We start from the raw sequence: 13,795 nt of genomic DNA, 5'->3' as shown, positions 1-13,795 counted from the left end.
GGAAAAGATACTCTACAACTGCCTCTGAATTTCCATGACTCCCGCTCTTGCCTCCAAGAACAGATAATTGAGTAGTATAGTTTGTATTTGAAGTATCCCCCAAAGGCTGTTAAAATCTTGGTTGTAGGGGCCGGGAGTTTGGCCTAGTGGTTAAAGTGCTTGCCTAGCATGCATGAAGACCCAGGTTCGATTCCTCGGTACCACACATAGAAAAAAAAGCCAGAAGTGGTGCTGAGACTCAAGCCTTGAGAAAGTCCAAGGACAGTGCTCAGGCCCTGAGCTCAAGCCCAGGACTGGCAAAAAAAAAAAAAATCTTGGTTGTAGGTCTCAGGGTTTCTTGGTGATTGGACCCTGAGGGCTCTGATGTAATCAATGGGTTGATCCCTGGATAGATTTGTATGGTGGCTTTATTTGGAGGTAGGGCACAGGGAACATAGCTTGGAAAGATACCTTGTCCCCAGCCTCTTCCAGTTCTACTTCCTGACCACCGTGAGATAACCAGCTCTGCTCTGCCATGTGCTCCTCAACATGATGTTTCTGACTCATCACAGTCTGGGAACAACGGAACCAAGTACCATGGACTAAAACATTCAGAACCCTGAACCAAAATAAATGTTTCTTCCTTTTGTTTTCCTCAGGTGTTTGTCACAGTGAAGAATGAGGATCCAATTATATATGCAGTCTGTCCAAAGAGCAGCTGGGAGTTTTAGTCACAGAGCCAAACACACAATCCTTTTGTTGTGACATGTCACCAGGCCCCAACATGGAGGATGGGGCCATCTGCCTGTGTGGAAGAGGACAGTGTGGCAAGGAAAGAAGCAAAGAGACTGACAATATCATGCTGTCGAACACCACATACTATTCCTGTAAAATTTTAGGCACTTAACATATTTTCTCAATAGAATGTGTTGTAGACATATAGAAAAGGAAACCTAGTAGGGGAAGTAAGTGAAAGCAGAGATTAAATAAGATTAGCATCCACTCAGAATTATTTAAACTGGATGGTGGGTACAGCAGAGTACACTATATTGTCTCCCACCTCTACATAGCATATTTAATTTTTCCATAATCATATAAAACAGGGCTTCCCTGTGGAGTGAAAAACATTCAGAATGTCAAAAAAATCAAAATGTTACTCACCTGATCCAAACGGAGTGCACCATCCACAAAGCGCTGCTGACGAAGCTGCTTTGCAATTCTATGCAGGTTCAGGACAGCCTGGTGTACCTCCTCACTGCTGTGTTCTGGGGAAATGGGGGGCAGCTCCTCTTGGGGGATCTTTTCAGTTGGTTTCTCAATCATACTCTGTGCATGCTCATAACTCAGTTTGGTGCAAGAGCGGATGATGGTCCGGCCAAACCACTCCTCAAGAATCTGCAAAGAGATCATGAGGAGAGATCTTGTTGGAGAAGACTGTTCGAGGCTTTTCAATCACACACACACACACACACACACACACACACACACACACACACACACCTCTAAAGATTTACAGAGCATCACTAGACTCGGAATGGTGTTAGAAGGATGAGTCAGATATATCCCAGGCAGACTCTACTAGGTCTGGACTGGATTCAATAGGCAGAAGAAGTCTATACACATCCCCAAGCACACAGTCCAGGCCACACAGGAGACTTGGAAGTGAAGGGGCAGCGGGAAGCCTATTCATTAGCTTGTGGGTGGTAATCAGTGTCACAAATAGGAGAGAAAAAAGAAGATTGCTGCTCAACACGTGACAGAACTCTGTAGGCTTGCTAACTGTTCACAGGATTCTGGAGAGAAGAAAGGGGAGAAAGCAGGACCCCTGACAAGTAGAGAGCACAGGTGGGAATCAGGATGCAATAGAAAAGGAAAACCAATTCCAACTCGTACAAAAACAGTTTCTTGACCCCAGTGCTGGTGGGCCAAATAATCCCTTGCCATGGGGGAGGGGGGTTGTTATCTTACACATTATGAAGTATTGAGTAGAATCCTCAGCCTCTATTCCCCAGAGGGCCACTAGCATTCCCTTCCCTATCAAAATATTTCCAGCCACTATTCATTATCCTCTGGAGGAAGCAGCCTTGAGGTAAGTTTAATGGTGGTAAATGAAGGGATTACTACTGTTGGGGTTTATTTTATTCTATTTTTCCTGTATTTTTTTTTAACCAGTCCTGGGCTTGAGCTCAGGGCCTCAGCACTGTCCTTGGACTTTCTCAAGGCTAGAGCTCTACCACTTGAGCCTCAGCACCACTTCTGGCTTTTTTCTATGTATGTGGTGCCGAGGAACCGAACCCGGGTCTTCATGCATGCTAAGCAAGCACTTTAACCACTAGGCCAAACTCCCAGCCCTTCCTGTATGTTCTTATAGTAAGCTTTTATGTTCTACATAAAATAAGTCAAATAATATAGTTCCTGAATCGAGGTACTTGGCAAGAACCTAGTGAGGGGATCAACATAGCATTTGGACTGTAGGCCAAGGTCAAGGTAGTAGCTGGTCTGAATAGGGAGCTGTGTCACCAGCACAAGAAGATAGGAAAGTAAAACAGAGGAGGGATTAAAAGCAAGAAGAGTGCTTATTACAAGGCAGAAACTGATTACTCACTGTCCACACAGCAATGATTGAATGTCACCACAGCCCTGTGAAATAGGACTTTCATGAGTCTCACTAAGGCACTGAGAAAGTAATTTGCCAAGGCCACTCAAGTACAGACTTAATGAAGTTGGATTTGAAGCCAGGCAGTACCATTCCAGCATCCAGGCTCTTAGATTCTTAGTACCCAATGCCACATAGATGCAAACAGGATGAAGACAAAGAAAAATTCCATGTACTTAACACTTGGAATTTACTCTGCTTGTGTTCAGAAAGTGAAACTGGAAAGGTGGAAGGCACAGACTTCCAGTGAATTCCAAAGACTTTGTAAGGGGCTCTTCCCCCAGGGCAGCTAGAGTTTCTCTATCAACTCAGCCCTGGGGTTGTCCTCCTTACAAAATCCCCATAGAACACAGCTTCTGCCTTGGAAGGAAGAATTGGTCCTCAAAATAGAAGCAAGAGGTACAGGAAAATAGCAGGACCTACTAAACAGTTTTATAGTTTTGATTCTGTAATATCAAACCATAATTTTTCTTTAAAAAATCTGAAGCCACATTTTCCAGATTATTTTAAGAGCTAACTCTATCCAAAAATATAAGGGACTCAATATGTTTGAGTCTTCTGCCATGGTAATCAGGTCCTAAGTTTGGCACTCAGGAGGCCAGATAATTCCAGGTGTTGCAAAATAGTCAGGGCAGGGCTTGGGATAAAGGTGTCACATGAAGTCTCAAGAAGAACCTTTCCAAGGTTAGCCTGACTTCTCCCCCAAGCACATCCAGATTTCTTCAATATAGCTGCTCCAAGCTCCTCTAGTATGACAGGGCCATGACCTCTTCATTCTTGTGGTTTTGAGTTTTCTTCTAGGGATTTAGCTTGTTTCCTTTCTCCATTTCTTTCCAAACCGTCTCTTCTCCCACAGAGTGTCCGTGTCATGATGGACAGCCAGTCTTCAGCCTGCTCAGGTGACAGTTCCTTCTCTGACCTCCTGGTAGGCTCAGGGATTCCTTCCTGCACCAGATTAGAGCATGTAGCTTTCTAGGGTCTTTGACCTTTCCCCCCATAGGATTCTCTAGCACAAGTAACCCCAATATCCTTTAGTGGTATCTTGTTATAAAAAGCTGGGCAGTGGAGAACTGCTTTAAAATCGAGTGAAAGCTGAGTCTTCCTCCCTAGAATATTTACACACAAAAAATTTCAGCAAACACGAGAAGGGGTATCAATGTGTAAGAAGTAGTGCACCTACTACCTGGCAAATGTAACTGTAACCCCTCTACACATTACCCTGACAATAAATTTTTAAAAAGTAAAAAAACAAAACAAAACTATACAAACTGTACAAGTCTGTATAAGATCCAATAAAATAAAAATTAACTGTTAAAATTTTTTTCAGCCAGCTACACATTGGTTCCTAGACACCCTTCTACCACTAAGCCTGTTTGCACTGTTTCTCAGAAGCCTTTCATTGCTGAGCCCTGGCCAGGGACCACATGTAATCTTGAGAGTTTTTAAAGTTTATTACCAGTCTTTGCCATAATTAGAGGACTGCCATCCTTTATGCCTATACTGTGGGCACACTATCGATTCACTGGAAGTAGTCCACTCCTTTAAGAAATTTGCATATACTAACTGTGCAAAGGTACATAATTGGGATACATACATGCACACATACAATCGGTTTTGATCAAATTTTCCCCTCCATTATTGTTTCTTGTCTTCTCTTTTTCTTTTTAGATTTTTTTTTTTTGCTGGTTGTGGGGATTGAACTCAGGGCCTGAGCACTGTCCTTGGGATTTCTGAAGGCTAGTGCTCTACCACTTGAGCCACAGCACCACTTCCAGCTTTTTTCCATGTACGTGGTATGGAGGAATTGAACGTGCATGCTAGGCAAGCACTCTTACCACTAGGTCAAACTCCCAGCCCCTCTTTTTAGACTTTTTAATGGACTTCATTTTACTATTGTTATACATGCATATAAAATATTTAGATAATATCAATCTTCCATCATCTTCGAATTTTACCCTCCTTAGAAAATCTTTCCTTTTTTCCCTTTTTACATCTAGATTTTGGTATATGGGAGAAAACATGTAATACATGTTTTTGAGTCTGGCTTATTTCATTTAACTCATTGTTCCTAGTTCCAATTATTTTCCTGAATATGACATAATTTCATTCTTTTTAATGCGGAATAATGTCCTGCTATGTCTATATACTACATATATTACTTTTTAATTTATTTTTGTCAGTTCTGGGGCTTGAAAACTCAGGGCCTATGTACTGTCCTTGAGTTTTCTCTAGGCTAGCACTCTACCACTTGAGCCACAGCACCACTTCCAGCTTTTTCTGTGTATGTGGTACTGAGGAATTGAACCCAGGGCTTCATGGATGCTAGGCAAGCACTCTATCACTCGGTCCCACCCTGGTCCCACCACATATTCTTTATTCATGCTTATGGACACTTAGGCTGACACTACTGCTTGATTTTCATGACTGTGATGCTATATACTTGGGTGTGCAGACATCCCTGTTGCACGCTGATGTACATCCCCTTCTGATAGATGCCTAGATGATAGGGTCAGAAGGAACTTCTATTTGTAATTTTTGAGGAATTTTCAGACTGATTTCCACACTGGATGTAATAATTTATATTTCTACCAATAGTGAATCCAGGTTTCTTTTTCTTTTCTTTTCTTTTTGTGGGTCATGGGGCTTGAACTTGGCCTGGGCACTGAACCTGAGCTCTTCAGTTCAAGGTTACTATTCTACCTCTGGGCCTGGGCATTGTCCCTGAGCTTTTCAGCACAAGGCTACCACCCTACCCATAAGCCAAGCCCCACTTCCTGTTTTCTAGAGGTTAATTGGAGATAAGAGTCTCAGGTCCTTTTGTGTCTGGGCTGGCTTTGAACCTTGATCCTCAGATTTCAGCCTCCTGAGTCCAGGTTTCATTTTTCCTGCATCTTTACCAGCATCTTTACTTGTTTGTTTTCTTGGTGACAGTTCTGAGTTGAGATGAAATCTGAATATAGCTTCAACTTGAATTTCTCTATGGTTAAGGATGCTGAGCATTTCTTCATGTATTTATTTACCATTTATATTTCTTATTAGATCTGTTTGTTCATTCATTCAATTGATAACTGGGTTATCTGTTCTGGTACCATTTTTCTGGGTTATTTATATATACTGGATATTAATCCCCTCTCAAACTGATAGATGGCAAAGATTTTTCCCCCATTCTGCAGGCTGTCTCCTCATTCTATTTATTGTAACTATTATAGGTGTGAGCCACCTCACTTGGCAAGTACATTACTTCTTGAACATTGTTAGCCCTAACATTAATTCTTTTAATTCCTGTCACATAGAAAAATTTTCTGCCTTCTACTATCTCCTTCAGTTTCTTTGTTTAGTATATAAATATATATCTCAAATATATATATATATATACATATATATTTTGTCAGTTGCAGGGCTTGAACTTAGTGGCTGGGTGCCACTTTGTGCTTAAGGCTTACTACACTCTACCACTTGAGCCACAGTGCCACTTCCAGTTTTTGAGTGATTAATCAGAGATAAGAGTCATATGGAGAAATTTCTGCCCTGGGTGGCTTCAAACTACTATCCTAAGATCACAGCCTCCTGAGTACCTTAGGATTACAGGCATGAGCCACTGATGCCCAGCTTCTTTATATGATGTCTTAAAGTTCACTGTTAAAATCTTAAACTTCTTTAGTTAAATTTGTTTCTAGTACTTTAATTTACCTTTTGAGACTATTTGGAATGAGGCTGTTTCCCAGTTTCTCTCTTAGCCTGTTGCTGGTATATAGAAATGCTTTTGATACTGTATGCTGATTTTAAATCATGCTACTTCGCTAAAAGCATTCTTTTTAAAATCAGATCTAAGTTTCTCTTCTTTTTTTCCTCCCCAATGAAATCTTTAGGTCTTCTAAGTAGAGGATCTTCTCATCTGCAATTATGAATAATTTGACTTCTTCATATAGTATCTGTATCCCTTTTATTTCCTTCTCTTACTTTATTTCCCTGATTAAGAATCAAGGCAATAAATTGCATTAAAGTATAGGGAGAAGATACTTTAGTCTCATTCCAGACTTTAGAAGAAATAGTTTTTATCCCTATTTAGTATAATGTTGACTCAGACTTATTATATATACCCTTTATTATGTTGAGGTATGTTCCTTCTATTCCTAGTTCAGGGTTTATCATAAAGAGATACTGTTGCATGTTTTTGCCAGGATATTCTATTAACATATATTAGCCATACAAAAGGGATTTCATTGTGATATTTCATGTATCTCAAAGCACTTCCTCCATCACTCTCATTTATCCCTTCATCTCCCTCCTCTCTTTTTATTATTATTATTTGTTGTAAAAGTGATGAACAAGGGGTGGGGTGTTACAGTTACAAAAGTAAGGTAGTGAATACATTTTTGTTTTGTTTTGTTTGGTACAGATCCTGGGGCTTGAAGTAGGGGTCTGAGCCCCTTCTCTGAGCTTCTTTTTGCTTAGGGTTAGCACTCTACTACATGAGGCACAGCTCCACCTAAATTTCTTTTTTTCCCATATATTTTTATTGTAATTAATAGAAGGGTTACATTATATTCACCAGATAGAAGGTGCATTTCTTCACAAACATTGATACCCTTTCTCATGTCTTGGTCCCCATTTCCCTCCCATCCTTCCCCCCCCCCCCCCCCCCCCCCCGCCGGCTCATCTTGATTTCCCCCCTTCCCTATCCAATTTCAAATAACCAATTAAGCATATATAAAATATATCAGATAACAAAGTGAAATATTGTAACAACATGAGATAACCAAGGGATGGCAAAAGAGATGAGAGATAACATAGTACATTCAGGACAACAATCACTCATTATATGGCTTTTGTTTCTATATCCTGGCGATCCTTACATTTAGCGTCATATCTCTGCTAGGAGAGCCCCAGGTTTCTACTGATTATGACAAATGAGGGAAACCATTGAGCCTATGTTCCTTTGAGTTTGGCTTACTTCCATTTCCATACAAATGGGGTGATGTCATTCTTTCTGACAGCAGCATAGAATTCCATTTCCACCTAAATTTCTTTGTAAACACCATTACTCCTTTCCTCATTTTCTCCCACTTACCCCTCCCCCCTCTGCTCCCCCACAAGTTGTAAAGTTCATTTCCAACATAGTGTCAAGTATCATTGTTGCATTAATTCATCCTTTGTCCTGCTTTTTTTGTGATTCTCTTTCCCTTCTGTGGATCAGATAAGCTTATATATAAGACAATGGGTACTGATAACTAAAACAGAAGAAAAAAATAGAAATAACTGCGAACAGGACATAAAAAGAACCTCTTGTTTCCGTGTCTTAGAGTTCATATTGATATACTTCATTATATATGGTCCTATTTGCTTAGCGACTGGACTATTGTGATCCCCTGCTAAGAATATCATAGTTATTATTATGATATATATTATATGATATATATGATATATATATTATAGTTATTACTAATGTCCCTCCTCCCTTTCTTAACACTTTTTTTTTGTTTTCCTTTCTTGCCAGTCCTGGGGCTTAAACTCAGGGCCTGAGTACTGACCTTGGACTTTTTTAAGGCTAGCACTCTTATCACTTGAGCCACAGCATCACTTCTGGTTTTTTCTATGTATGTGGTACTGAGGAATCGAACCCAGGTCTTTGTATATGCTAGGCAAGCACACTACCACTAGGCCAAACTCCCGTCCCTAAACACTTTTTAATAAGCTTTTCATATATGCACATAAAGTACTTTGACCATATTTGCCTTCATTCAATTTCTAATACCTTTCCCCCAAAAGAGCCTGTTTTACTTAAGGACAATGAATTTTGTTAAAAGCTTTTTCTGCATTTGTAGAGATGATCATGGTTTTTCTGTCTTTTATCCAGTTTATATCCTGACTTACATTACAGATTGTATTTATGTCTATCAAGTCTATAACTTTCTCTTTTAATTGCTATGTCCTTAGTTGATTTTGTATCAAGGTAATACTAACTTCACAGAATGAACTTGGTAGTACTGCTTCCCCTTTTACATTCATAGAACAGTTTGAGGTTAGTGCTATCTCAGGACCTGAGCACTGTCCTCAGGTTTTCTCAAGGCTACAGCTCTACCACTTGAGCCACAGCACTGCTTCTGGCCTTTTTCTATTTATGTTGTAGTGAGGAAGTGAACCCAGGTCTTCTTGCATGCTAGGCAAGCACTCTACCACTAGGCCAAACTCCTGGCCCTGAGAGAAATCTATTTTTATTCCAAACAGTTTTCCTTTATATGTGACTTGTAATTTCTCTCTTTCAGCTTCCAGTATTATTTTCCAGTTCTCTATACTCACTGCAAAATGTTGTAGTCAGGTTCAACTTTTTTCTCAAGATTTGGGAAGTTTTGCTGTTACTTAATTTAGAGTTTTCTAGAATTCCCACTTTTTTTCTATGCCTAGGATTCACATGTTTGGTCTTTTGTGTCCCAGAGGTCTTCTATGTTTCTATTTTCTTATTTTTTAAGCCTTTCTGAATAGTCTATTTCTAACTTTGATATTATGCTTTCAACTTAGTCCAATTTATTGTTGAGGACTTCAACTTTTGAGATTTTTTTAAAAAAAATTTATTAACGTTGATTTTTGCATCATATTTTAAATGACAAGTTTAACATACAAGTGTTCAAGGAGGGAATCTCTATTTATAATCACTGGGACTTAGTATTTAGAACTTAATCAAAATTAGGCTAAGGGTTTGTATGTCATAGAAACATATTAATTTATGAAATAAAACATTATGTCTATAGAGTCATAGGTTTTTATGTCTATATAGTTATGTTTATATTTCCAATACCATGTCCATAGCTTTGGGTATGCAGTTATTGAGTCCTCGCTCTTGTACTCTTTGGATTTAATAGCCACATATTAAGGATACCATGCGCCTTTTGATCCTTAGGTCTTGACTTGCCTCACTCAACTTTTGAGATTTTATTTTTTCATCACTTTAAGATTGTTTTGAATTTCTTTTTTCATACCCTGTAATGTTTTCCTTATTTTATTCAACAATTAATTTGTTTATTCATGTGCTTATTAACATTCTGCTTAATTTCACTGGTCATTCTTACAGTTATTTTTCTGAACTCTTCGAGATTTTTACCTATTGTACTCTCAATAATGTTCATAATAGCGACATTATTGCCTTTTTTTTTTTTAAGTCTTTGGAAGTTTTCTTTTCTTTTTTTTGTCGGTCATGGCAGTTAAACTCTGGGCTTGGGCCCTGTCTCTGAGCTCTTCAGCTCAAGGCTACTGCATTACCCCTGGAGCCACAGCACCACTTCCAGTGTTCTGATGGTTAACTGGAGATAGGAGTCTCATGGACTTTAGTGCCCACACTGGCTTTAAACTGTGACCCTCAGATCTCAGCCTCCTGAGTAGCTAGGATTACAGGCTAAGTCTTAGGAAGTTTTAATCACCTATAATCTTTCAGTTGAAATATTCCCAATGATTAGGAAGACTACACAGTGATAGTCTAAGTTATAGGTTTTCACCACTGGCCTTGGGTTAGTCTACAGTAGCTTAATAATGCCTATGTGTTCAAGACACCAGGTCTGAACTCCCATCACATTCCAGATAAAGAAAAATTAGCTGGAGTCTCACGTAGTTCCCAGAGTACAAGTTATTTTGATATGTGGTCTGTAAGCACAGCTGACCAAGGATTAGTTATGTGTTTTGGGATGTTTTCCTTTTTTTTTTTTTGGCCAGTCTTAAGCTCAGGGCCTGAGCACTGTCCTCGGACTTTCTCAAGGCTAGAGCTCTACCACTTGAGCCTCAGCACACTTCTGGCTTTTTTCTATGTATGTAGTACTGAGGAACAGACCGGGGTCTTTGTGCATGCAAGGCAAGCACTCTACCAGTAGACCAAACTCCCGGCCCGAAGGTTTTTTGTTTGTTTGTTTGTTTGTTTGTTTATCCTCTGATAAGTGTCAGTGCTTCATTAAAGTGTTTCTGGTCAAAAAAAAAAATGCTGGGGCTGGGAGTTTGGCCAAGTGGTAGAGTGCTTGCCTAGCACTGAAGACCAGGTTCAATTCCTTGGTACCACATATACAGAAAAAGCTGGAAGTCTTGCTCAAGTGGTAGAGTGGTAGCCTTGAGAAAACCCAAGGACAGTGCTCGGGCCTTGAGTTCAAGCCCTCAGACTGGCAAAAACAAACAAAATTGCTAATGGACTTAATTCATAAATTTAAAATAATTAGAAAATGACTTCTACAGTAACTCTGGGCTTCCATATATAAAATATTTACTTCAGAAGGTACTATTAAGAAGAAAGAAACATTCTCCTGATTGGAATAAAACCAGGTTGCCTGGCATGGTAGAGATGTGAGATGTAGGGCTTATTTTTTGTTTCTTTTCCTTTCTTTCTTTCTTTCTTTCTTTCTTTCTTTCTTTCTTTCTTTCTTTCTTCCTTCCTTCCTTCCTTCCTTCCTTCCTTCCTTCCTTTCCTTCCTTCCTTTCCCTACCCTTCTCCTTCCTTCCTTCCTTCCTTCCTTCCTTCCTTCCTTCCTTCCTACCTTCCTTCCTTCCTTCCTTTTCTTTCTCTCTCTCTCTCTCTCTTTCTTTCTTTCTTTTTTGTTGTTCATGGGGCTTGAACCCTGGGTCTCGGTGCTATCCCTGAGCTCTTCAGCTCAAGGCTAGACCTCTACCATTTAAGCCACAATGCCACTTCTGGTTTTCTGGTAGTTAATTAGAGACAAGAGGCTCATGGACTTTTGTGCCTGGGCTGGCTTTGAACCCCAGCCCTCAGATCTCAGCCTCCTGAGTAGCTAAGATGACATGTGTGAGCCACTGGCTCATTCAGGTTCTTGAAACAGGGCTGCCCCTTATATACATAGCCTTCTCTGGCATCCTGATCTGACATTTGGTTTTAAACTTTGTACCTCTCTTGCTTAGTGAAGGCTTTCCATACTTGTGTCTTGAATAAGTATCCCTTGGACATGTGTGTGGAATCTGACCTTTCATTTCAGGCATGTTAACTGTGGTAAGAGATCTTCAACTGTCACCACATCCCAGAACTGACCAATTGGTCTACCTCTCATGTGGTCCCTGGGTTGGGTGTTCAGATAACCACAGTACAAGAACTGTGGTTAGTGAACCTTGCTCCACAACCCTGTCCCTAAAACAAGCCCTCCTACTTCTTACTCAGTGTGGTCTGGATGGCGGCCCAGTATCTTTCCTGCACATGTGCTTGCTTCACATCTGCCCTCTAACCCCTCATGTACAGCAGAAGGCCTAGGCATAGACACTGCTTCCAGCAGAAACCCCAAAAGTCTGCTGCGTGTCAAGAGTTTGCCACTTTCTAGTGCTTCTTTTATGACCCTCATATTTTAGAAGCTCATTAGATCAGGCAGCTTTTTATTTCTTGGGTCTGACTCTGGCAACTATATTTCATAACGTTCTTTTCTGTTGACTCAATTGTTTTCTTCTACAGGCTTTTGTTTTCATTTATTCAAACATTTGCAAAAATAAGCATTTATAGGAATATAGAAGTTATATGTGTTTTCAAGAAAACATTAGAAAATTAAGAAAAGTAGAAAAAATTACTCATAGTTTTACTACCCAAACACAACCACTGCTGGCATTCTGTTTTACTTCCTTCTGGTCTTTTTCCATTCATTTTTCCCCCCACACTTGTTCCCACCCCCACCAGAGTGAGAGCTGGCATACTGTACTCATAATTTCTTCTCTGTATTTTGGATAATGCTAGCCTCCTCTTAAATCTTGAGGGAAAAAAACCCCTTTTACCAGATATTTAGGAGCCATAAAAATCAAATGTAATCTGTATAACTTTTTTTAATCCAGATTTGGATAAATTAATTGTAATTGATCAAGTAAATGCATTGTGAACTAAATTTTGGATGGCACCATGACACTGTTTGGTGTGCTAAGTACACTGAGGTTACATAAGAAAAAGCCCAGATTTTTCAGTCACAGATCAAAATACACATGAGTGAAATGACATGTCTGTGGTTTGTTTTAAAATACCATAGCATTAGCAAAGAACAAAATCTTTAACAGTAGTTGAATCTGGGAGATAGGACGGTAGGCTTATTATGCTGTTTTCTTTACTTTCCTGAATATTTAAATTTTTTCAAGTTAAAACAAAGTTCCAATACTCAAGCAGTTTTAAAGGCTTGTTATGAAAAACTGCAGCTCTTTGTCTCTCTCCTCCTGTCTTCCCATGGGTAATTACTTTGATTAGTTTCCACATTTCTATATAACCTTCTCAATGATTATGTCTTGATCTGTTAGGTTTCATTCACAAACCTTTCACTAGAGAGGCAGAGACTTTACTTTGCACACATTTCCTCATTCACCCCTACCCTCACCTCCCTCACAGCCCATCCTCCCAAAACAGTAACATCCTAACCCTTAGACTCACATGGTCAATATACTTCTGAGATGATATAAAAATACTGTCATTAGCTTCCTTTTATACCTTCTTACTTCCATTGGGATACACATTAACTTCCCTTCAGTCTGCTTAAATTTTCTAGTACTATGTATATTAACCCACCTCAAATTTTCTATCAGCTATCTCAAACAGTGCTTTTCAAATTTTGGCCCATGAATGCTTGGGGCCCCCAAGCTCAAAACCGCCTTTGGAATAATCCCCTAGGACACCATGGTCTGTCCTGTGGGCTTACATTGAAACTGGAAGTCCAGAAGCAATGATAGGGAAACTGTTCTGCCCATGGAGGAATTAGGAGTTGCTATATTCTTCACACCACACACAGGCTAGTTTCTTCAGTAGATTTTTGGTAGATGAGTAAAATTCATTTCATTTTCTCTTTTCAATCCTTGAGTACTTTGTTGCTTTACTCAGAGGCAGAGGGATGACACCTTTTTTTGAGTTACCTATATGTAACCATTTGGTCTATGAACTGAACCCGAACATAATTGGCATTATTTATTGCCAATTGCAATAATTACAACTATCTGTGGAAATACTATTTCCAACAAGAAGCTTAATGGTTAGCACTAATACTGAATCCTAATACTTAATGGTTTCCTAATACTAAAGTGGCTGGTAAGAATGGCAGCTACTGTAACAAACATTTTTTTTGGGGGGGAGGGGAGGAGGTTGGTCATAGGGCTTGAATGGTGGGCCTGGATGCTGTCCCTGAGCTCTTCAGCTCAAGGGTAGTGCTCTACCACTTGAGC

At 39.7% G+C, this 13,795-nt stretch overlaps 1 protein-coding gene across 2 annotated transcripts in view; it reads right to left on the bottom strand.

The window, feature by feature from the left end:
- Dis3l2 (DIS3 like 3'-5' exoribonuclease 2) overlaps positions 1-13,795 on the bottom strand; it is a 297,816-nt gene that overhangs the window by 68,991 nt on the left and 215,030 nt on the right. For both annotated transcript variants that reach the window (XR_016539161.1, XM_090355040.1), the window contains exon 13: positions 1,141-1,374. Coding sequence is in view for 1 of the 2 variants with exons in the window: in XM_090355040.1 (XP_090211166.1) it covers positions 1,141-1,374 (234 nt within the window). In the remaining variant the exon portion in view is untranslated. The remainder of the gene's footprint in view (positions 1-1,140; positions 1,375-13,795) is intronic.

This window comes from Megascapheus bottae, chromosome 21, assembly GCF_031878675.1.
Source record: "Megascapheus bottae isolate mThoBot1 chromosome 21, mThoBot2.hap1, whole genome shotgun sequence".
Classification (NCBI taxonomy): domain Eukaryota; kingdom Metazoa; phylum Chordata; class Mammalia; order Rodentia; family Geomyidae; genus Megascapheus; species Megascapheus bottae.
Note: the sequence above shows the minus strand (reverse complement) of the source record. Positions and strands in the feature narration are given on the sequence as shown.